General features: G+C 39.3%; 1 protein-coding gene across 1 annotated transcript in view; it reads left to right on the forward strand.

Annotated features, from left to right (window-relative positions):
* The window catches only part of TRAPPC12 (trafficking protein particle complex subunit 12), a 73,355-nt gene extending 56,580 nt beyond the window's left edge, over nt 1-16,775 (forward strand). Inside the window, exons 10-13 of the mRNA XM_070955116.1 lie at nt 7,405-7,503; nt 13,537-13,637; nt 14,623-14,710; nt 16,423-16,775. Coding sequence (XP_070811217.1) covers nt 7,405-7,503; nt 13,537-13,637; nt 14,623-14,710; nt 16,423-16,665 — 531 coding nt within the window. The 3' untranslated portion in view covers nt 16,666-16,775. The remainder of the gene's footprint in view (nt 1-7,404; nt 7,504-13,536; nt 13,638-14,622; nt 14,711-16,422) is intronic.
* Nucleotides 16,776-24,072: the final 7,297 nt, after the last annotated feature.

The following is a 24,072-nucleotide window of genomic DNA, read 5'->3' on the forward strand; positions in this document are numbered from 1 at the left end:
GTCCCATTGCAAGTTGTCCCGCAGTGAGTTGGCTGTAACGAGTTGTCCTGCGGCAACTTGACCATGGCAAGTTGGCCGCAATAAGTTGGCGATGGTGAGTTGTCCCATTCCACAAACAGCTTGCTGCATGGAATTATTTTCTTAAGCTGCATTTCAAACCAACAATTGATAGGTCGTAAACTATTTTTCAGTAGCCATTTGTATGGCTACTAGTCTTGTGTTTTTCTTTTAGTGCAAATACTTGGAATACACTACTATTTCTAACAACCCTCAATAAACTATGAAAAGCAATATTCATACTCTGGTAGAAACAAAGTAGACTTTGCTCTCTTCAGCAAGTTATCTAAACCTATCCATAGTCTTCAGATCTACAGGATCCATCACAAAGGGGTAGTTATTACCATATATATCTTTGGATAAAAATTCTATGATATTTGACAAACATAGAAATAGCACTTAGACTTATATACCGCTTCACAGTGCTTTACAGCCCTCTCTAAGCATTTTACAGAGTTAGCATATTGTCCCCAACAATGGTATTTTATAGGCCACACCCTTCCCCCTGAAAATACAGGTTGAGTTATAGCCTCTGGAATTTTCAGCTGTGTAGGAATCCTGGAAGGTATCATTCCAACTAATTTGGGTAATAAATAGTTGGAGAGATTAGATAGTATATACTGATAAAAGATGCTTTAGCAAAATAAGTCAAGGGACAATAATTTTAAACAAAAGGTTTCCTTGAATAGTTGGAATTAGGAATTTTAAGGTGTGAAAAAAGTGGCTGTGAAATGCACAAATTTCAGAATCGGTTCTTTTTCTTTGTATTTAATTTTCTTATAGCAACTCTCTTTAGTAGCAGCTGGACATCTGTTTTTTCCCATGTATAGTTTGTTTGTTCCATCACAGCTCAATCTTTGTATCCAAATGCAATCTTGACTTTAATACAAAAGACATGTCTAAAAGCAGATTTCTAAAACCATTTTATGAATTTAGATTTCTGCATTTTTTGCATAAAGTTCAAGTACTTAAGCTTTTTTTTTTTAAAGTTTCCAACAACTTTCTTTAGATATCACTGATTGCATTTCACAACTTGGAGTTATTTTCCATCCAGTCATTCCACCGAGCAAAGTTCACATGGTACATTCAAAAGAGTACTAAAAATTGAAATTTGAGGCATCAACAGAATTCAGGGAACTGTACTCTTGTGGTTGTTTTATTTATTTATTTATTTATTTATTTATTTGTTTGTTTGTTTGTTTGTTTGTTTATTTATTTATTTATTTATTTATTTATTTATTTATTTATTTATTTATTTATTTATTTATTTATTTATTTATTTATTTATTTATTTATTTATTTATGCCCTTCACACTCTCTTTCACAGCTCACAAAACATTTCTTTAACTTCAGAAGAGTAAATGTAAGGGACTGGGGGGATGTGTGGGCAAATATTCCAACATTATCTGAAATTGCAGTAAAGGTACTTTCAGTATTGTAGTTCTCTGCAAATGTATCTTTATCATGGTAGGAAACATAAGCCCAGTGGAAATATGATTTGTAGCTGTTGCCCTGGTGTTTTGTGAAATGGGACTTGCCACTGTTAGTACTACTGATGCTGAGTACCTACTGGAATATACTATCCTTTGCCTGAATCAAGGATCTAATGAGTAGACTTCTCCCGGCTGACTTCCCATCAGTTCTGCTGCAACTGCCACTGTCTAGATCAAATTCAGATCACATCTGAAGGGTGTGGAGGATGGGGGAGGGAAGGAGTCTCCATTCCTTATGCTTAAGCAACCCATTCAGTTGGTCAAAGAGTTTTGTAATGTATAAATAATAATGTGATGTAGTTTGCAAAGTTACTTACAATAATACAAGATGCAGTTCTATAAAAATTAACATTTTCTGCATAAATCATAGCCTCTATATAATGGTGGAAACTATTTTCTTGCATTTTTTTTTTTACGTTTTAAAAATAGCTTGATAATAAAGTTAATTAACATTAACAGTGTCTAGAATTCCTATAAAACAGTATTTTCATGCCAATAAGACTTGAAATCAGACAAGTACAAATAATTAGGAGTATATATTTACAAGAATTTGGTGCAGCTTTTATATTCTATATTTCTTCCAAAGAAGTCATTTAGTTGTCAGCTGTAATTTAATGTGTCATGAATAAATTAGATTTCTTCGGAATTGCTGTAAAATGCAGCGTGCTGCCATCTAGCGACAGCCCTCCCTCCCCTCCCCAAAAGTCAGTAGCATACATTGCATTCTTATGAATTGGGAAATCAGTTTCTTTCTAACAAAAAGCACAAGTAGATTACTAAGAATAAGGAATAAGATGAGTGAAAGGTGCATTTCTTATTAATTGGGCACTGATATGCATTGGTAGGAGTCATTCAGGCCATTGGTCCCTCAATCTCTGTGGGTTCAGATGTCAAACTGCTCTTACTGATAGGACATTTTTTCCCCTTTCTGTTGGTCAGAATCTGCCTTCCAGGAATGCAAATGCATCACTCTGTGTCTTAAATTCTAGAAGAAAATAAAACAGGAGTTTGTCTTTTGCATGACATCCTTTCACATATTTGAAGGATGCTATCATTTCCCTCCTCAAATGTCTTTCCTCAAAGCAAAAGCTATCCAGCTACTTCCACCTCTCTCATCTTTCATCTCCTATCATCTTTGTTAGCCCTGCTCAAAACATATTGCGTGTTGTTTGATTCCTTCATGAGACGTGGTGGCCAGAACTGGACACAGTATTTGAGGTAGAGTTTGATCAAAGAAGAAGAAAGCTGTGTGATTTCCCGCCACAATTTGAAAGTTATATTTTAGTTGATACTACCTAAAATCAGGTCTGTTTTGAAAGCACATTTTGATTTATCCCCTGCAGTCAATTGCTGTTCAAAAATATTTTTTTATATGTAATATTATCAAACCAAGTATTGTCCCATTCCATGCCCATACGTTTGATTCTCCTTTCTTAAATGAAGAACTACAGATTTGTCTGCTAGACTTCATTTGGTTATTTTCAGCCCATTCCTCAAACCTGCCAATATTGTTTTGAGTTTTATTTCTCTCCTCTAGTGTTTAGACTCAATTTTGTGGCATCTGAAATTTAATAATAATTTCTTAGACTAAGAGGACTTGAGACTTGTGCCACCCCATTCAATATCTCTAGCCAATCTCTGATGACAAAAGCCATTGATGGAGACACCATGAATATGATTTTCAAGCTAATTATGTGTTTAATTGACATGCTATTCAGCCTACATTTAACTAGTTGCTCAATATTTGGTGCTTGACCAGATATTTTGCTTGAATCAAAATGTATTACATTTCACATTCTGTTAAAGAGATTCCTGATAAACTGATTATCCGTATTTTTTGGTCTATAAGACACACTTTTCCCCCCTAAAAAAGTGAGTGGAAATGTCTGTGTGTCTTATACAGCGAATGTTGCCGAAGCCGTGCCAGACCCCACCCTTCGGCCTCTGCCTCCCAGCAATTTATCTCCTTGCAGCAAACAGCCTGGTCAGCTTCAGCACAGCCTGATTTAGCACAAGCAGCTGATTGGCAGTTGGATTGGCCTCTCAGAATACCACCTATCACCTGTTCCAGATTGTCGGGATCACCACCGCCTGTCACCGCTGCCTATCGCCAGCTCCGTGTGCCACATTTTCAGCTTCCGTTTTTGGCCTGTTCCAGGTGGCAGGGATAGGCGGTGGCGGCAGCAATCCCTGCCACCTGGAACGGACCAAAAACGGGACGCGCGGAGGCTGAAAACGGGGCACCCAGAGGCAGTGATTGGCGGCAGCAATGACGGGCGATGGCGATCCCCGCAGCCTGGAACAGCTGATTGGCAGTTGGATCGGCCTCCCGGAATACTGCCTATCAGCTGCTTATGTTAATCAGGCTGTGCTGAAGCTGACCAGGCTGTTTACTGTTTGCTGCAACAGTAGCAAACAGGTAAATTTATTTATTTATTTATTTATTTATTTATTTATTTATTTATTTATTTATTTATTTATTTATTTATTTATTTATTTATTTATTTATTGAATTTCTATACCGCCCTTCTCCCAAAGGACTCAGGGCAGTGAACAGATTTAAGATTTCATATACATATAATATATATATATATATATTTATAAACAGTAAATAATAAATTGAGTCAACTTGGTGTATCTGCTAAGATCTTGGCATAGAATTTAGATGTTTATGCTAGCCCTGCTTGTTGAAACAGAAAGGTCTTCAGGGCACGTTGGAAAGTGCGAAGATCTGGGATTGTTCGTATTCCAGGGGGTATTTTGTTCCAAAGAGTAGGTGCCCCCACAGAGAAGGCTCTCTCCCTTGGAACTACTAGACGACATTGTTTTAATGATGGTACTATGAGTAGGCCTACTCTGTGAGAGCGTATTGGTTGGTGGGAGGTTATCGGTTGCAGCAGGTGGTCTCGTAAGTACTCGGGTCCTAAGCCATTAAAAAATAAAATTGCTGGGAGGCAGATTTTTTCCCCCTTGTTTTCCTCCCCAAAAGCTAGGTGTGTCTTATACTTCAGAGCATCTTATAGTCCGAATAATACGGTAGTTATGAACTCTATACAGGTAATCCTCATTTAACAACTGTCTCAGATAGTGTCCATTTACAAATGCAACAGTAATAAATGGTAATAAAAAATTAATTTTACAATCAAGGCACACATTTATGACAACAAAAGCCTTCAGTGTGAAATTGATTAAGATCTGGTCAGTTTCAATATGAACTGACTGGCAGGTTCTAATTGAAGGTCATAGAGCTGAGATTGTTAACTTGAAGTTAGCACTGTCCTGGGGAGCAAAGCAGCTCAGGAAGAGATAGCTTATTTAATTTCTCTGTCTTGCAAGGGGACAAAATGGGGGAAAATGGGACAGGCACAGGACACTGTATGAAAGGAATTTAGCTGAATGAGATGGCAGCAACCAGCAATCTTTGAAGCATATCTCTCTCTCCCTCTCTCTTCTCTCTCTCTCACTCTCACACACATACACAGAGACACACGGTTCACTTAGTGACCATTTTCTGTACCAATTCCAGTCACTAAACAAGGACTACCTGTATAACAAGAGCACATAACTTAAATAGATGCAGAGAGCGAAGACTACAGCATGACTTCAGGAAATAGAGAAATATTCAGAAATTAGATTTTGCTTAGTTTACATGAAAGGGCTCATAGCTTAAAATGAGAAAAGCTATTAATTGGCTATCATCACATTCATAAATAAAAAGATTAGCTCATAACTCCACAAAAATATACTCCATATTAGTCGTAATGGGGGAGTAGGGTTGGAAAACAATTGTGTGAATAAATTGCATGGGTTTGAATACTGAAATATGAAATCTCCACAGCAAAAGATGCATTTTTGTAGTCATCTAACCGTTTTGTTCTCCTTCCATCTCGTCTTTCTTATCAACCAATTAAAATACTCTTCTAGTAAAATGTAAGGCTGGTGCTTAACTACTTCCTTTTAATTTAGATTCACCTTTCTAATATAAAGGAGACAAAGAACATAAATCTGTATATGATTATGTTACAGCAGAATTACTTGACTACAGAATGGTTCTTGCCACTCTGCAGGCTGCAAGGAGGGCAAATCAAAAATTTTATGACTGCCTTGGCCTTAAGACTGGGGATCAATACTGTAACTGAATTTTAAAGAAAACTTTGGTGCTGCCCTATTCCTGTTTTTAAAAGTGGGACATTAGCCTGGATTTCTTTGGGCCAGGCACTCATTCTCAGCCCAACCCACCTCACAGGATTGTGGGGAAAATAGGAGGAATGAGTATTATGTATGTTCACTGGCTTGAGTTATTTATATAATAAAAGTGGGATTAGATAAATAAATTTAAAAAATCCAATTGTACTTGTAATTTTCATTAATTGACTTGTCCAAATACAATTCATACTCCTCCTCCCTCCATCCCCAGTTGAAGCATCCCTGTATGCTGTGCCTCAATGGAAAAGCTGGTGTGCCTGAAAGCAGAGTAGGTGTTAGGGCTTTGCATCTGGCAGCATCTCTGTTGGAGAAAGGCGGAAAGAGGAACAGATGGCAGGAGGCACCTTACTGCATATGGAGCTTGTGTCTGAAGAATGCATTTGAAGCCTCCCTTCCCAGGTCTGTTATGACCACAGCTAGCCAGAAATCCACACCTGAACTTGGACTTTCCAGAGAAGAATGTAATACAATTTTGGGAATAACTGAAGTGTGTGAGGGAGAGGGGCAAGGAGGGAGAGGTGAGACACAGGATCCCTGCTGGGAATTCGCAGAATTGTTACCTCCAGGCCTGTGTGCAGAACTATGAAGCCCTGTCTATAATAGAATTTCTTTGTATTTGCTCCCATTCAGGGTACTTGGTTTTTAATTTCTCATCAGTGGCTGCTTTGTAGTGTTTTATTCTAACACAGCCTGCGTTTTAGGAACTTGTCAGATTAGAAACACAATAAATAAAAATAAAAGAATAGGAGCCCAATCGTACCGCTTCCTCACTGGTGTTCTTACTATTGAAAATATGTTTACAGAATTAATTTTCCTGCACCAAACTGATTTTCGGGTTTTTTTTAAACTCAATTTTTGAAGATGCACATTTAAATGGACACCAAGGTATCTCCCTCAGGAAGCTTATATATGGTCAACAAATAAACATTCCTAATTGCCCCCCCCCTTTTTTTTTATAAACCATTCTTCAGAAGCATTGAACAGTAATCAAAAGAGGGAGGATGGGGGGGGTTTCCTATTCTTTCACTGAACCCCCATCCCAGCTCCGATGAGCTCATTTGAAATTCCCTTCATTTAGCTGTAGCGATGGTTCCCTCATGAAGCAACACATAAACTGTGGCCATTTTCCCAGCATGAATAATTTTCAGAGCATTGGAAATCTGGCCGACAGAGCAGTTGGCACCACAGAAGAGGTTTGCTTCCCATGCAGAATGATAAGGAACAATTTGTGTTTGTGTATATGCACGTGTATGTATGTCTTTGGGAGAGAGAGGAAGGAAACAGCCAGAGGATGCTTATTGTGATCCTGGCAAATATGAAACTGTTGCTTGCTGACGCCTCCCTGAATTTGATTCGACTTTGGGGCTGCTTTGTCCTATGTGCTGTGTGCCTGCGATAGAAGCAGTGAAACATTGCTCCCACGTGGGGCTGTCTCTTCTTGTGTGTCCGCTCCCTCTGCTAGGTGCCAAGAAAATACAAAATCTTGTCATTATATTTTTCAGGCATGGTGTCCTTCCCAATTTGAAGATTTCTGCTTCCATCTGTTTTATCATGCACGTCTGCAGCTTCGCTCACTTTAAGCTATATGGAGCACAGAATAAATGTTGACTTTGCCTCCCTCCCCCTTTGTGCTTGCTTTACCCCTTAGGACTATGTGCTTGCTGTGGAGACATATCACACCGTCATGAAATATTACCCAGAGCAAGAGCCTCAGCTGTTGAGTGGAATTGGAAGGATTTTCCTGCAGGTATGTACCTGATTCTGAATAACGCCACGTGAAAACCCTGCTGAGCCCCATTACATTAGTATTAACATAGGAGAGGTTTTAAAGTGCCCTAATTTTAGATAGTTGGATGTGTGGATTGTGTCATTCTGTGAAACAAAAATAATGACAAAGTATTGCCGAAAGATGTAAAGCAGATGGCTGCATCAGTACCAAATAAGTCTAGAAGGAAATATGTGGTGAATGTTCCAACAGATCAGGGAGAATGTCCTAGGTTTGTCCACCTAACTTCTTGCTATTCCAGAATACCTACAACTTAATTGTAGTGAACATTCTTTTGATTATTATTGAATGAAAATATAATAGTTGAAACAACAAACTCTGTAAACTCATTGAATTATTTGGTGAGCATTGTTTTGTAGACTAGCTGTTCCCTATTCAGTAAGAGATGCTGGGTATTTGATATTTTCCACTTTATCATAAACACACAGATACTGAAAGATGAATGGGGTGTAATAAATACTCCACATTTTCTATGGAATTCATGAAAATAACTTTTCATTCCCCAGATTGCAATGCCGAATTCTCTGTAGTGGTTCTCAAGAGAAAGAAAAGGATCCTTTTGCCTCTTAGCAACAAACAGCCCTAGCCACATCATCTAATCAAGGCAATGTGTGTAGTTGACACAGCCAGCCAAATTATTTTCGCATAAAGGAAGAAAATCCTTAACATTTCTCCCATTCCGGGTGTAAAAGTACAGTAACAAGCAAATACTAACAATAAGTTGCCTGAGGTGCTGTCTCACTTTGCCTGCTTCCATTTCTGTAACATAGTAAATTTTTTTGATAGGAAAATTTATTTTTTGGTTTCCTGTGGCATTGGTGCTTTTTAAAAAAATCAATGCTGCATTTGTCTTCAGCATGAAATCTATGCTGCTCTTGTTTTTTCCCCATGTGACTTTAATACCAAAAGAAAATTTCTGTTTTCAGCATAATAACAAACACAAGAAGGGATATTTAATTGCCCCTTACATCGGCCATATTTAGCTTGCTCCTGACAGCTCACTGAATCAGTCAGTTACAAATGGAGTAACACTGAATCAGACAATAAACCTTCAAGAAGTTACCACTGAAATTTAGTCACTTTGTGAAAGACGGAATGGGACAACCATTTTCTTCACAAGTAGAGACTCCCAAGAAGGCTTTGAGATATTTTTATAATTTTACAATATTTCAGTGTTTCCTCACTTTTATAACTAAATTGAAGAGTTTTAATATTTGATTATTGAATAATTTAATATTTGGTTCTGAATAATATGTATTAGACAGCTTGTAATAAATTCTGGGAGGTGGCTGGCAATTAGAAATTAACTTACTATATAATACACTCAGTATACAATAGTAACAAAAGCTGTTGGTTTGTAAAACTGTTATGAAGGAAAACTTTGGAGTGAAGCACTAAAGCTCTTGAAAAATAAAAAAGAACTTGGCCTGGTATCAGAATGACACTAAGATAAGTGATGGGTATGACCTATGAGAAAGTCCTGCTTTGGAGGCTCTTGAGAAGCAAATTCAGAAGATCTTGAGGCTGAGGAGTTCGAGGCAGAGGGAAGTTGTCTTTCAAGTATCCTGCTCCCAAACCATGAAGAATGAAATCCAGTCTGTACAACTGGGTTAGATAGCAAATGCACCTAAGGAATCTGTAGCATTGGGATCAGGACAATTGCAGGGAATCAGCTGAAAGAAATGATTCTTTTTAAAGAAGCAATCTAACCCAGTCTTCTTTTGATTAAAAGAATATTATCATTAGGTGATTCACACTGAAAATAGCCTGTCGCAGGCAGAATATTAAAACATTTGTCAAATCATTCTTGGAAAAACCGCTTGTGTCCTCTTACATTGCTGAACAGACTTGCAATCCATCAAGTAAAATAGACGAGATTCCCTTTAGGAGACTGTTCTGAAGAGAGGAGCCGGCTTCCCAACTCTGCTCTTTCTCTACTAAGAGTCATCAGAGGCTGGTTTGCAGAAAGGCAAGATTCCCAACCTTGGGTACGATACAAGGAGACTGCCTGATGTCTCAGAGGAACAATCTGTCTGTCCAATTCATAGAACAGTGTTAACAGGCTCTGAAGGGACTCCGGTCTTCCTCAGTTCTTGCTCTTATCAAGGGCCTTGGGGGAAAAGGGATTATTGGACATTCTTGAATTAGTGGTTTTTACTGTCAGAGTGGAATCTTTTCCTTCCAGTGCAATAGAATGGAAGACGAAGCCCAAGAAACCCATTGGCTTGCTTACATAACCTTGAACAATAGCACTTGAAAAGCCTGTGGCTTTACAAAGAGGTCTGGAATCGTGGCATCACAGAAGCCGTCTCTCATTTGCCAGAAGGCCATGTCTGTGTGCAGTCTGAGAAGCACAAGAAAAGCTGCGAAATTGTGAGGGAGAGGAAATGGTTAGTTTGTTGGTTAGATTTATATCTTGCCCTTCTAATCTGGTGTGTACTTTTAGTTTTCTTACAACAAAAGTCAATGCTAAAAATTAAAATGTAAATTGAACTAGCATGAAATCAAGTAACTGTTAAAAATCTGGTTGGAAAAAAACACCCTGTTTTTAACTGTTTTCTTAATTTCTTTGAGAATTAAGGGAACACATCCCATAGCTTTGGAGCAAGGAAAGGGAAGACTGTCTCCTTTGTGCTAGCTAAAAGGCCATGCAAGAGCCTCTCTTGTAGATGCTAACTGCCAAATAAGTTCTTGATGATGATGATTCCCCAAGTTTACCCTAAACAATTTGACAACTAGTGCTTGTTTCACTTATTTCATCCAGTATATGCCAGTATAAAAAGGTATAAAAAGGTCATCACCCTCCATGTTCAATTAAAGGAATAACTAGGGCTAGGTGTACACAACCAGGATTGGTGTAGACCCATTCTGCACTATATATCATATATTAGCTTTCACCATCACGGTGAAGTTCTCACAACGTAGATGTTACAAGGATATATAGCCCAATTAAAAGATATTTTGAAAACCTTTCTTACAAAGTAGTTGATGCCTATCAGCCTGGAAAAGATTACAAAATCAATTCGAAAATGTTAGGGCTCCACCAATTCATATTCAGTAACTTAGGAAACAAAGATTTTGAACAATAAAAATTGTTCAAAATTACTCACAAGCGCACAGCATGAAATCATCCAAGGAATCACAAAGAACCCCAGAATAACTAACAGGAATATTCAGGCCATCTTTACCTTGGCTATTCCAGAATCAAAAACAGTAAAAACAGAGTTGATGGAAGAATAGAAGGCCAAAATCATGGCTCACAAGAAGAATACTGATGCTCATTCAGATTTGCCAAAAAGTACCTGGATATAATCCTCTTAACCTTCTTAAGGAATGTTCCATGGGCAGGTGAATCAAAAGTGGAACTATGTCCGATAGAAACCAAATACTACATTCCCTAATAACACTCTCATTCCAGCTATTAAGTATTGAGGTGATAATGTCATGGTTTGGGATTCTTTACTTTAGGATCTGGGTAACTTGCCATCACTAAAGGAAGCATAAATTCTGCCTTGTATCACAGTATTTTACAGGTGAATATCAGGCCATCTTCTCATCAGTTAAAAGAAAATGGCAAGTATTGATAGCTCTTAGCAAGAGCAACTAGTCTTATATATTGCTCCATGGTGCAAGAGGGCCTAGTAGGGAGAACGTGATTTCAAATATGCAGGCAAGTCTATACAGGTGGACTTCACTTAATGACTGCCTTGTTTAGCGACCATTCAATGTTATGACAGTGCTGTAACTTTACAACCAGTCATTGAATTTATGACCATTAGAGCATTCCTGCAGTCATGTGATTGTGATTCAGGTGCCTCACAACCAGCAGGCATTAATGATGGTCACAGCATCCCACAGTCACATGATGCAAACTTCACACAGCCAGCTTCCAACAGGCAGAATCAAAGGGAGAGCTGGCAGTAAAATCACAAGTTGTAGTGATATCTCACTTAGTAGCCGTGTTACACAGAGTTGTGGGCCCAATTGTGGTGGTTAAGCAAGGAATGTAAGAGAATAGATGAAGAACAAATTCAGGATTTGGGTTGGCCAAGTCAAAGTCTATGTCTTTTTTACAAATATGAAAATCTAAGGGGGAATGAGGCATGTTTTAGTTTGGCAAAATCTATAGACCAAAAAGAAGCATTAAATTTTGCTGCTATTTTTCATTGACACTCTTCTTGTCAGTAGGAATCACAGTGAAAAACAATGGCAAAAATACAGAAATATTCAGAAAATTGGAAAGGAGATAAATGTACCTGCACAGAACTTTCATCTGGAGGACCAAGGAATCTGCAGAAGTTTATTCCAGTTTAGTGTGTTATGTAGTCTCCTCTTGTAATATTCCCAAAGCAAACCTGGTCTTGAGACCAGATACAAAAGATAAAGTGTCCAACTGAATGTAGCCCAACAATCACGCTTCTGGAAAGACTCTTGAATTTCCTGCCTGTTTAGCACTGCCCAAAGCCCTCAGCAGTCCATAATAAATAACCAAGAAACTGTTTTCCTTTGAGCAATAAGCCCCATCTTGCAGCAAGGATAAAATAATCAAATAAAACTCTAGCCCATAATGACCCATTTTTTATATCCTGTTTTCACTGCATGCAATAAATTGTTCTGGAAATTGGAATTATTTCTCTTTCTGACCCTCTACATAGGCCACTGATCCAACAGTAATTAACCTGTTTTCCTTTGAGAGAACTTGATCAATCTAGATATTAGTTACTGAGATCTAGATGTTTGCGGGACTGCCTTCTGCCGCCAATAGCCTCCCACCGACCAGTACGCTCCCACAGAGAGGGACTCCTCAGGGGGAGGGCCTTCTCTATGGCAGCTCCTGCCCTCTGGAACGATTTGCCCCCAGAGATATGAAGTATATCGGATCTCTGGGTCTTTTGCTGTGCCATAAAAACTTTTCTTTTCCATCAAGCAGGGCTGGCGTGAACCCCCCCCTTTTTTTTTTTTTTTTTTTTTAGCCTTTTAAATTGTCAATGGGTTTTAGTTTGAACATTTTAAATTTTGGGCCAAAGTCAATATAATTCTTTTAAAAATTTTAAATTTTGTATTGGTATGTGTTTTAGTTCTGGCTATGCACCGCCCTGAGTCCACTAGGAGAAGGGCAGGATACAAATTGAATAAAATAAATAAATAAATAAATGTTTGAAGGAAGGAAAATCACCTCATTTAGTCTATGGGAAATTTAGAACGCACACAGGTATATATCATTTGAATTGGACATTTAGTGTGGATTTGTTCTTGCTGCCTTTTGGCCAGACATCAAATCTTTCTCAAATTACTGAACTTGAGAAGCAACTGATCTTCCCTGCGTCTAGTAGAAAAGGGCTCTTGTAACAATCTCAGAACCGCTTTCAGTTCAGAGTAGTGTGTTCATAAATGGAGGAATGGATTGGCTTTCAAAGGCCACCAATAAACATTTATATAAAATGCCTGGAATAAGAACTGGAAGGTTGTTTAATCAGCACTAGGAACAAGATACTGTAGGTACAACGTGCCTTAATTGGAAAATAAAAAGGGCTAAATAGCCATACATCATGACACTTCTGTGTCAGAACAAATTTATTTTTAAAAAAATGTGAACAAATTTATCTTTTGGTTCTCTGGAATATTTTCCTGAACATTACTGAGCTATTTCTAAAGAATTTCTATTTCAGATTTGATATAATTGGAGTGATCCAAGAGCTAGATAGCTCTGAATCAGTATATCCCACTTCTGCTATCTGCACATTGTCACACTTTGAAAACGTGTGTGTGTGTGTGTGTGAATGATTTACTAAAATCAATGTTGACCCAAACCACTAATTTTAGCTATGTATTGATGGGTTAGGTTGGTATTTATATTTGCTGTATATTACATTTTTATCTTCTTTTGCTCCTAGTGTTGAAAGTAATATATTTATGAAGATCTACCTATTGATGAGCCTCTCTTGTGATTTGTTAATTAAAATAACTGTTACTTACCATTTATGTGCTATCCAGATTGGAGACATTAAAATGGCGGAAAAGTATTTTCAAGACGTTGAAAAAGTGACTCAGAAATTGGATGGACTGAAGAACCAAATTATGGTTTTAATGAACAGGTGGGAGACATAAATGCCAAATTAACCTTAGACATGATTTTGCAAAGAATGCACTGTGAACATTAAGAGGCCCTAGAGAATACCCCTTTCTCCTCATTTATCTTTTATGTAACCTCAGCTGCCAGAAGAAAAACTGATTGGCACCTAGCAGCCTATGAAATTTCTATGACATAGTGTAACCCTGAAAAAAAATACCTTATTACAAGTTTTCTTCCTTGACCACTATATATATGCTTTGTTCTAGCCACTTTCACATGCAAATTTCTATATCAGCTTTACAGATTAATACTGCAATGCAGACTTACCCATAATTACTAAGAAGAACCATTTAACTCAGTGGAACATTGAATGTATTGGATCTAGAGTTGTGCTCAGCAAAATGTCATACATACTAGAGGAATTTCATACATACTAGAGGAAGAGGCCTTCGTCACTCTGAGTCCTCTCTCCCTCTGTTCCTAGTTTCTCAAAAGTTGTACAGCATTATTGGGAGCACTTCCAAAAAGTATAGGTGCTTGCACTTGGAATAAAGCTTCAAAGAAACTAGCTAAAATCACTAACCATTGGAAGCTTCCATGGATCCCCTTTTTATCCGTGAACAAGAGAAATAATTATTGAAGTGTACTCATTTAATGTTTTAAGTGCTTATCTAAAATTGTGAAGACCACATACTGTACATATTGGCAAATATATATATAGGAAACAGAATCTGCTAAAGAATTCCGTTAAATTGTACCTCAATGCTATACTTCTGTTCACCTCTTCATAATGTGTGAATTAGCTACTCTATCAAGTCATTGCTTCATGTTGCATTGTTTAATCTGACATCTAAATTATAATTTAGATCCAAGATTAATTTATGAAGATCCATATCTATGAGAGAACATCCATATCTATGAAAAGAAAAGAATGTAGTTTCCTTTTATAACTGAGTCATTTTTGAAAGAATACATACATTTTCTCTCTTCTTCTTACTCTGTTTTAGGGCATTTCTCCATCTTGGTCAGAATAACTTTGCAGAAGCTCACAAATATTTCACAGAAATTTTGAAGATTGATCCATCGAATTCTGTGGTAAGAAATCTTAATGTTAAATAAATAGCCATGGTTTGTAAGCTTTAAAAGTAAATTGTCCTTTAGTGTCTGATTTATAATACTGTATGGATATACACGTAGACTTTGACCGACAACCATAATGGAGGCTGCCATGAGTCATAATAGTTGTTAAGTGAAGCGTCCATGTGGATCACCTTACTTACAATGCTGTATCCCTGTTCTTCCTGATGTGGTTGTTAAGTGAAGCATGGGGTGCCTCAGGGGCCCTAAGGCCTCACCCACCCCCTGCAGTACACCATGCTCCAGTTCACACTCCTCTGGCCACATTGAATTATAGCTTCTCAAAAAATGGTGGTCACTTCCAAAACCTCGATGGTGCAGTGGACTAAGTGCTGTTAAGTTAGCTAAGACTTAGCTGCCAGCTGCCTGCAATTAGTGCAAGTTCAAATCTCACCAGGATCAAGGTTGACTCAGCCTTCCATCCTTTCGAGGTAGATAAATTGAGGACCCGGATTGTGGGGGCAATAAGCCAGCTTTGTATAGAACAACACCGCTTAGAGGGGGCCGAAAGCCCTAATAAGCAGGTATATACATAAAAGTATGCAGGCTATTGCTATAATGCATTGTAAGCCGCTCTGAGTCTATGGAGAAGGGCGGCACATAAATTGAACAGACAGGACAGGACAGGACAGGACAGGACAGGACAGGACAGGACAGGACAGGGCAAGGCAGACAGACAGACAGACAGACAGACAGACAGACAGACAGACAGACAGACAGATAGATACACCATGTGGCCCAGCAATGGAACTACTTGCCGTGCTTCCCTAACCACAAGCTCCAGAACACTGCAAAATGCTGTGAAGCTTGTGTTAGGGAAGGAAAGCAAGCCTTGTTGCTGGACAGTGTGGTATGGTCCTGAAAGTAGCTGCAATTTTCAAGGCAGCCACTTTGAATTGTGTGGCTGCTCAGAAAATGGCAACCACTTTCAGAATCATGCAATGCAGTCTAGAAATCAGGCACCTTGATCTTCTTCCCTAACCCAAGCTCCAGAGATCTTCTAAAGGTGTCTGATGGATGATGTGGGGTGAGGAGGAGGGTGTGCAGCACGATGGAGTGTGGACCATGCTCAAGGCCTGCAGGGACTCTGTGTGGGAGATGGTGGAAAGATAAATAGAGGGACGCTGCAGCATCCTTGCAGTTGGTTATAAGAACAAACAATTGCAAAGGCACTGCAACTTCCATAACTTTGGGACCACATCACAAGTAGCATTTAGGGGGTCTGCCTTAACTTTGAACAGTCACTTAGCAGCTGGTCGTAAGTTAAGAACTAATTGTATACATTGAGGTAATAAGTATCAGTACTTAGCACAATCAGAATTTGCTTAGTGAACTTCACTAGAATGATACAAAGTAATATACAGTTCAACCTTCTCCAATCTGGAACCCTCCATATGGATTGAAATATAAATTCCCAAAATTCTCAGCTAGTCAATGGAGGGCATCCAGTTGGGGAACCAGTTTAAATTGAGATGTTCCTCATATCCATCTTGAGCTCTGAAAACAAGCTGTTTGTAATGGTGGGAACTCTAGCAACAAAGAAAGCATCCAAGTCCCTTCTCAAAATCAAGGCTTGGATTAAAAAAAAAAGTATTTAAAGTGTGCTACATTTTCTCTAGAGTGGTTCCTTTGGATTTCATAAAGAAATCTAATATATCTATTTTCCCTAGGCTAATAACAACGCTGCTGTTTGTCTTCTTTATCTGGGAAAACTGAAGGATTCCCTCCATCAGCTGGAAGGGATGGTTCAGCAGGATCCTAAACACTACCTCCATGAGAGTGTTCTCTTCAATTTGACAACCATGTACGAACTTGAGTCTTCTCGCAGCATGCAAAAGAAACAGGCTCTACTTGAAGCTGTAGCTGTCAAAGAGGGCGATAGCTTCAACACGCAGTGCCTCAAGTTAGGATAAGACCATCCATTTCTTTTTTTCCTAAAACTCATTTAAGAAGCTGTATATACCTCGGCTAATCTGTAAATGTTCCTTCAGCAAGTGCAATAAAAAAGCTCTTTAATTATGAATATATGGTAAAATTATGAATACATGGTAAAATTGTTGTAATATAGGAATTTATACACTTGTCTGTATATCATCCACAGGATTTCCTATTAATCTACCATCAAATTCATCCCTGAAGTTACTGCCAGCTTACAGTGTATACCATCAAAATTATTCAGATGGGCTTTTTTCCTATTAATAGTGACCTATATAAGTTAATTTGTCCCGATGACTTTTGTTCTAGACATTCAGGATGTAGTGATTGTGTGTATAGAATTGGAGGACAGTGGAGTGATGGATGGAAAAGGTTGTAATAAAGTAGGAAATTATAAAGACAGGCTCCAGTCTAGGTTTTTTTTGGGGGGGTGTCTCTAAAGCAGTGCACTCACTCGACCCCCACAAACTGTCCTAAATTGTTTTGAGAAGAATTATGGGACACATCCTCCTTCACCTGTTTCAACCAGGCCTGCTCAGTATGGAAAACTACCATTTTGCCCTGTAACTTTACCCAATTAAGCAAGAAAGTATACCTAAATATTAATACTAGCTCTCCTTTGCTTTTATGATCAAAATGCATCAGGATTTAACCAAGCATATCAGAATAGAGGGCCAGATTGTATTCATGGCAGAAGAGACTCATCTAAAGAAAGAATCTGTTCATAATTCACTCATTAATCTTCTCTCAAAATTCTTCCCTTAAAGATAAGGAATTTTGTCCGTCAGATGAATAAACAGCATTTGCAAGCAAAAATAAATTTATCTCTGAACATGCCCTCTTAGGCCCCCACTTGCCCCTGAAATCAGCATTGAAGTGTGTTTCAGGACAAATTTAAGAAACACACAGAGGGAGAGAACAATGCATTCTATTGAGTGAGCAAAAAGCCTGCTGATTTTAACCAAGATGTGGTACATTGGTTTATTACCAAGTAAGCTCAAGAAGCTAATTATTTGAAGGTAAGGATAGCTTGTTCAGATGAAATAGGTAGATAAAAACTGGATTCACGTATCACATCCAGTCATAGCTTTCCCGATTATGATTTGTTGAATAACGGGGGCCCACATCACTCTGGGTTTACAATCGGTACCTAGCATATCATAAACTTTTGTTTTCATTGGTTTGTTAGCCACCTGGGATTATTTTATGTAATACAAATGGCTGTATACATTTTTTAAATATATAAATACAACTACAACACCCTAAGGAAAAAACAACAAACCACTCATATTTAGGCCAAGGGCAATATGATTCATCCAGAACTTCAGTACAGGAAAATAAGGTTAAGGTAAGCATGCTTTCACTTGAGAATGGACCAGACCCCAATGGTGTTCAAACACAGAAATTCTTTTCTGCACACTTGAAAGAGGGAGAGGGATAACCGGCATTATTATTATTGCCATCTCGGACTGAACTGGACCAACATGCCTTCAACATGTTACAGGTTGCTTTATTTTCCCTCTTTTGCCCACAGGTGAGGGCATTCCCACATAGGTGGCCACGTGCATCCACAGCAAAAGATGCCGGCAATACTGGAGGGCGACAGCGAGTATATTCTCCAGATTTGTCTGCCTGGATGTATCTATAATGCATTAAGTGCTGGCAGAGCATGTCAGCAGGTGCGCTGCTCTTATTGCTATGCTTCTCACACGCTGCGCGCCAGAGAGCCCTGGATAATTCCAAAGGTTACTGTGACGGGTGACTGAATAGGCGGCGAATTGACCTGCTTTAGAGGTGAAAATGAGGAAGCCGCCTCTCCGCCAGCATTAAAAGCCTGCTGCTGCTGCTGCTTGAAAAGCCAAATTAAAATAAGGGATCTATTAAAACAAGAGAGCTGCCATTCAAACCAGACGGCGGGGGAGGAGGAAAGGGTTGCCAGCCAGCCAGGCGAGCTGCAAAGCGGCTCCCGGCCCAGCTGACGTTCGCCTCCTGTGGAGCAGAGGCGGCCGGGCGGGGAATAACGAGCTCTCCAGAGGATCCCGGTACAAAAGGGGAGAGGGCGACACGGCTCAGGCCCCCGCTGGAGGATTAGCTCTTCAGCGGGCCGGGCTGTTGAGCCGTTGGTTGCCGAGCCTGTGAAGGGCGGTGGGGGTGGGGGAGGGAACACGAGCCATCTTCCAGCTGGGATGAAAGGAAAAAAGAAGAGGGAGCGAACTCAGGTGTGATTGTAGAAATAGTAAAAAAAAAAAAAAAAAAAAAGGTGATTTATGGGTTGTCAGGAGTATTGCGGAAGGGGGGGAGGTCATTCCTCCATCATTGCACAGGCTTTCCTGAGCCCCTCCCGAGGGGGCTGCCTGCCCCGCGAGGCGACCCGCCTCAGGGATGGCGGGTGACCCGACGGGCGCCCGCGCGACAGCCCCGCCTCGGCTTCTGCTTGCCTTTCCGGTGCGCGTGCGCGTGCGATTCAAAGGGCAGGCGAATCTCCTCGTCTTGCATCTGGAGAGCGTTATTTTTAAGCAGGGTCCTCGAGAAGTAACTCCCCCCGACCCCCTCCCCGAGGCAAGCGGGGCCACGATGGGCCCTTGCAACCTGGCCCGAGAAAGCAGAGGGAAGCCGCTTCTGTTAATTTAGCTCCATGGGTGATCTCCAAAAGCTAAACAGAATTGGACCTGCCCTTGGACTGCCCATCCTTTCAATAGGATGTCCCAGCTTTGTACTTTAGAAAACAAAGAGTTTTTTTTAAATCTATCCTAGGAGAAAACAGTGGTAAATTAAACTTTTGTTACCCAGAAAACAATAAAGCTCACCTTAGAGATTTGAAAGATAAGCTATGGCTTGTTTATTCATTGTCATTGATTGAATATACAATATCCTATTATCCTGGGTTCATTGATCCTGCACCCAGGAATCATGACATTATGTAATATGCTGAATGATAAATAAGCACAAACTAAGCCAGACATAGCTGAGTGTAAAGTGCAAACCTAGCCACATTTTGCTGGCTTCTCACACAGTATAAAGCCATGATTTCATAACACATCTGCTGTAATAAGACCACAACGGCTATGGTCAGATTGCTACAAGCCATAAACTATATCCTGATTCACACAAAATGCTAAACTACCGATGTGCTTTGTACACAAGCTTTATGCTGAGCTTGTACCCCAAGTATATATCCTTCAGTGGTCATCCAAGTTCATACTACTAAAATTTAGCAGCAAAATTGTAGTCTTTTGGCAGCACAATTTACCTTTTAGCAAAATTAAATCTTTGTCAGGCTTAACCTAATGGGCTTGAATTGAGAGACAAATTAATATTATTTCCTCTGCCACACACAACGGAAAGGGACTAAATCTTACTGTTCTATGCTCTTTCTCCATCTGCATGAAGTCTTCACAAGTCTTTTAGCAATAAGGAGGTGGTGCCCATAAGAAAAAAGATGCACAATCACAAATCAATAAACCATGATTTTTTGTTGTTAGTTGCGAAGTTGTGTCCGACCCATCATGACCCTATGGACAATGTTCCTCTAGCTAATGTTCAAACCCAGATAATTAAATCTTGGTGTGTGTATGTGAGAGAGAGAGAGAGACAGGGAGGGAGGGAGCGAGGCAAAGAAAGAGATGAGATTGGATGGATAGATTGGATGGATGGATGGATGGATGGATGGATGGATGGATGGATAGGTAGGTAGGCATGCTGGTATTTCAAAGCACCTGAACCTGGCTCTTCACCCAGCTTTTGGAGAGAATGGCTGATGCTTTCTTTCTGTTTCCTTCTAGGTTTATTCTCTTTGCCATTATTGTTTTAATTGTAAACTGCTGAGAGTTGCTAGAAGTTGGATAGCATATATATTTAATAAATTATCATCCTAGATTTCTGCTGTAGTTCATGCTACACTAAACTTCAATTTGTATGATCATGATTTATTGCAGTAAATTAGATAGTTAATCCATTTATTTGCAACCGTAGGTTTTAGTAAAAATCTGTATAAAATTATAACAATCCTTACTGGCTCAATTCATGCCCCCTACAATTAATAGAAGTTAGCTGTCAACATCTTCCTTGCAGTCACTGCAAGCAAACCAACATGCTTTATTACATGTTGCTCTACACTGGTCAGCAGGAAATGGATTGCAATAAACTATGATTAGCTGAGTTCACATAATATGCTATGGTATAAACCATGATTTGAAGAACTTAATAGAGTCACACTGCACTCTAAATCCAAGCAATACAAATCACATTATGGCTTAATATGATGTGCAAACTTAGTTCCTGATTCTTGTATAAGTCGCTTCATGATTATGTAGAATTTTGTGGTTCTTAAGCCAACTGTTTCTTTTTAAGTTCTTCCTTTTTGAAGTTGAAGCATTCAGGTGCTGCAGGGAGATTTGGTAAGGACAGGGAACAGGAGGCAGAATTGACAGTTTGGACTTCCAAGTTCCATCAGATTTAGCTAATCCAGTGACCAGTAGCAAGAAGTGGTGAGGGATATAGCCAAAATATCAAATATATCAGCTTACCTATTCCATTAAAAAAAAAAAAAAAACCCTCTAAAGACTGTTACAATTTGCTCAGTATATAGGAATGTCAAGGGAAGCACCCCACTCCCAAATACTCCTCTTGATTCATTACCATTTCAATTTCAACCCATCAGGCAACTGTTCCTGTACAACCCCAAGACTTAGGAACAGCAAAAGAGGGCAACAATGGCAACTGTCCATGAAAGAGTGGCTGACTTCCATCCAGAGCACAAGGATCTGATGCTGTGTTTTGCTCTCAGGAAAAAAAAAAGATTTCTGCATTGAAATCTCTGCCTGACAGCCAAGAGAGGATTTCTGTCGGACCAGACAGCGTGTGCCAAGGGCTGGAACAGCAGGAACTTAGCAGATGGGCTTCACAGACAACTGGCACCACACCACCGCTCCATGCCCTAGTAGGCACCAGCCCTTTCGTGGATGCTAAATTTTTAATTCTGAAATTTAAAAGAACAAGCAAATGTCCTGGGGGTTTCAAGCTGCTTCTTGATTGAGAGCGGGCAGACACAGCGGCTGTCAAACCAAAGTAAACAGCGCCTCTTTGCTTGCCTAATTAAGAGCACCAATCTTTACCTCTTCAAACCAGTCAGCAGTCTCAATTTCCCAAGGTCTTCAAGTGCTCTTCTGGTTTTTAAAGGGCTATTCATCACGGCCAGCCATTTTTTTTTTTTTCCATCCCAAGAAGCAAGCAAAATGGGAAAATAGCAAAAACATGGATGGAGGCTCAGACACAATGAAACAGCCCACACTCTAGATGTGCCAGTGTGACTGCAGGACTTGAGTGCAGTCCTGTCATCTGGATTTTTTTTTTTTTTTTTTGGTCAGCCAGCTGGCTTTTGTTTTTGAAAAGCCTTCTGCTGTCCACGATCTTGTGTCTTTCACACAGTGGTGTGACAAGTAAAAATTCACCAAGTAAAGCATTCCCTAGCATGTATTCTGAGGTTTTTAACCTTTTAGTTCTGTTGTAATCTCCATGGTTCAATTAAGAGCATAACAGATACAGTATATAAAATCTAAAAGGATTATGTTTTAAAATAAATTGCTGGATGTTTGTTTAGATTCATACACAGTATTTTAAGGTGCATCATAACACACAAAGGCCACTGTTAAGTTTAGGGACCAGGAATGGAGGTGCTGCAAATCCAACAAAACATAGCCTCTTTTTCAAGAGGAAACAAGTTCCTTTTCTGATTGCCGTGGAAATCAAGGTGAAGGCAAGCTGGATTCATTCCAGGGAAGAGGACACCATTTTCAACATTTAAATGAGGCCTGGCTTGTTCCAGATTGCACAGGAGACAACGTTTTCCTTTTTTATGCCATAGCTTTTATGCAACATTTCAAGAGACTCTGGGCTTTTGGTAGGAGTTTCCACACTATTTGGCTGTAAATTAACTAAAAAGGGGCTGGATTTATGAAATTTGGCTGTAAAACACCACTAGGTGGCAGTAAAGTAATAATACAAGTAACTTAGCTTTTTGCTGCCATCTAGTAGGTATCTTGAGTTTTATAGTACAATTCCAGCCATTTCAGATGTCATTCTTCACCAAGCTCAGGAATTCCCAATGTAAAACCCTAGCATTTTTCGTAGACTGAAACAGACTCCTTAAGTCAGGGCAGTGATTGCTCTTCCATAAAAGCAAAGAATATCAGAACCCTTTAAAGGAGTTACATAATAGCAGGAAAAGATATGCTTTAAGTCATATCTAATTTTGAAGGAGCTGCAGTAATATATTCATGCTTTTTTAAAAATCAAATGCTGCATTTTACACACCTAACGAATATGGAACTAATGGAACACACTAGCAGCCTTAGAAGGCAGCTAAGCAGAAATATAGCTCCCACTTGTTGCTCTGCTGAAGCACCAATGATTCACTCATCTGTATGGTTACTTGTGCATTTTCTCATTTAGATCAGCAGCATCTCTCTGTCCATAGAGATGTATTGACTTTTAGAAACTGCTGCAATAGGGAGAGTGAGAAGAATCTAAATCAGGGATTAGTCAATCCTGTAGAACTGGGCAATTAATGAATGCATCAATAAGAAAATAAATATCTGCATTTCAGTGGGCTTACAGGAGAGGCCTAGATCATTTGAAAATTAAAACAAAATACTGTTGATTTTCTGTATTCCTTGGTTATATTCGCACAATTCGGAACAATAAAAATAACTATTTCAGCCTAGCTAAGCGCATCCAACTGTATAGTTCAGCACATTGTATAAATAAGCTGTGTAGAGTTGCCCTGGCGATATAAATGTCTAATAACAAATAAATCCAAGAAATGTGGTCAGGTATATATAAACTAGTTAGCTATAGATAAGCATATTGTGTAAATGCAGCCATGATTTTAAGCTTGGTTACCACATTTTTACCCTGCCACAATCAAAGGAATCTCGGCATCTTGTATAGATAATAAAACAAGTTAAAATATCCATGCACTAAACCAGGGGTGTCAAACTCAGATTGTCACGGCGGCATCACATGACGTATCTGGGCTTTTTTCCCCTTCGCTAAACCGGGTGTGGCGCATCTGGCCCGTAGGCCAGGAGTTTGACAGCCCTGCACTAAACCTAAAAGAAGCCATCAGAACAGAAAAAATAGGATCTTATATATAAGCCTAGGAGAATGCTCTCCCAAAAAGTTCAAGTCTTCTTAAGAATTTCTGAAAAACAAGGGTTTCGGTTTAATCCACTATTTCCCAAATCTCAGCAACCTTAAGATGTATGGGCTTGAGTCCATACATCTTAAAAGTTCCTGAGATTAAGAAACACTGGTCTATAGTAATCTTTACCAGAAAGGAGGCTGCTCCAAAGCATCAGCTCAGCACAGAAAAGCAGCTTCAGCCC

This window comes from Pituophis catenifer, unplaced genomic scaffold (assembly GCF_029215685.1).
Source record: "Pituophis catenifer annectens isolate HBS135680 unplaced genomic scaffold, rPitCat1.0.hap2 SCAF_1, whole genome shotgun sequence".
NCBI classification, from domain to species: Eukaryota; Metazoa; Chordata; class Lepidosauria; order Squamata; family Colubridae; genus Pituophis; species Pituophis catenifer.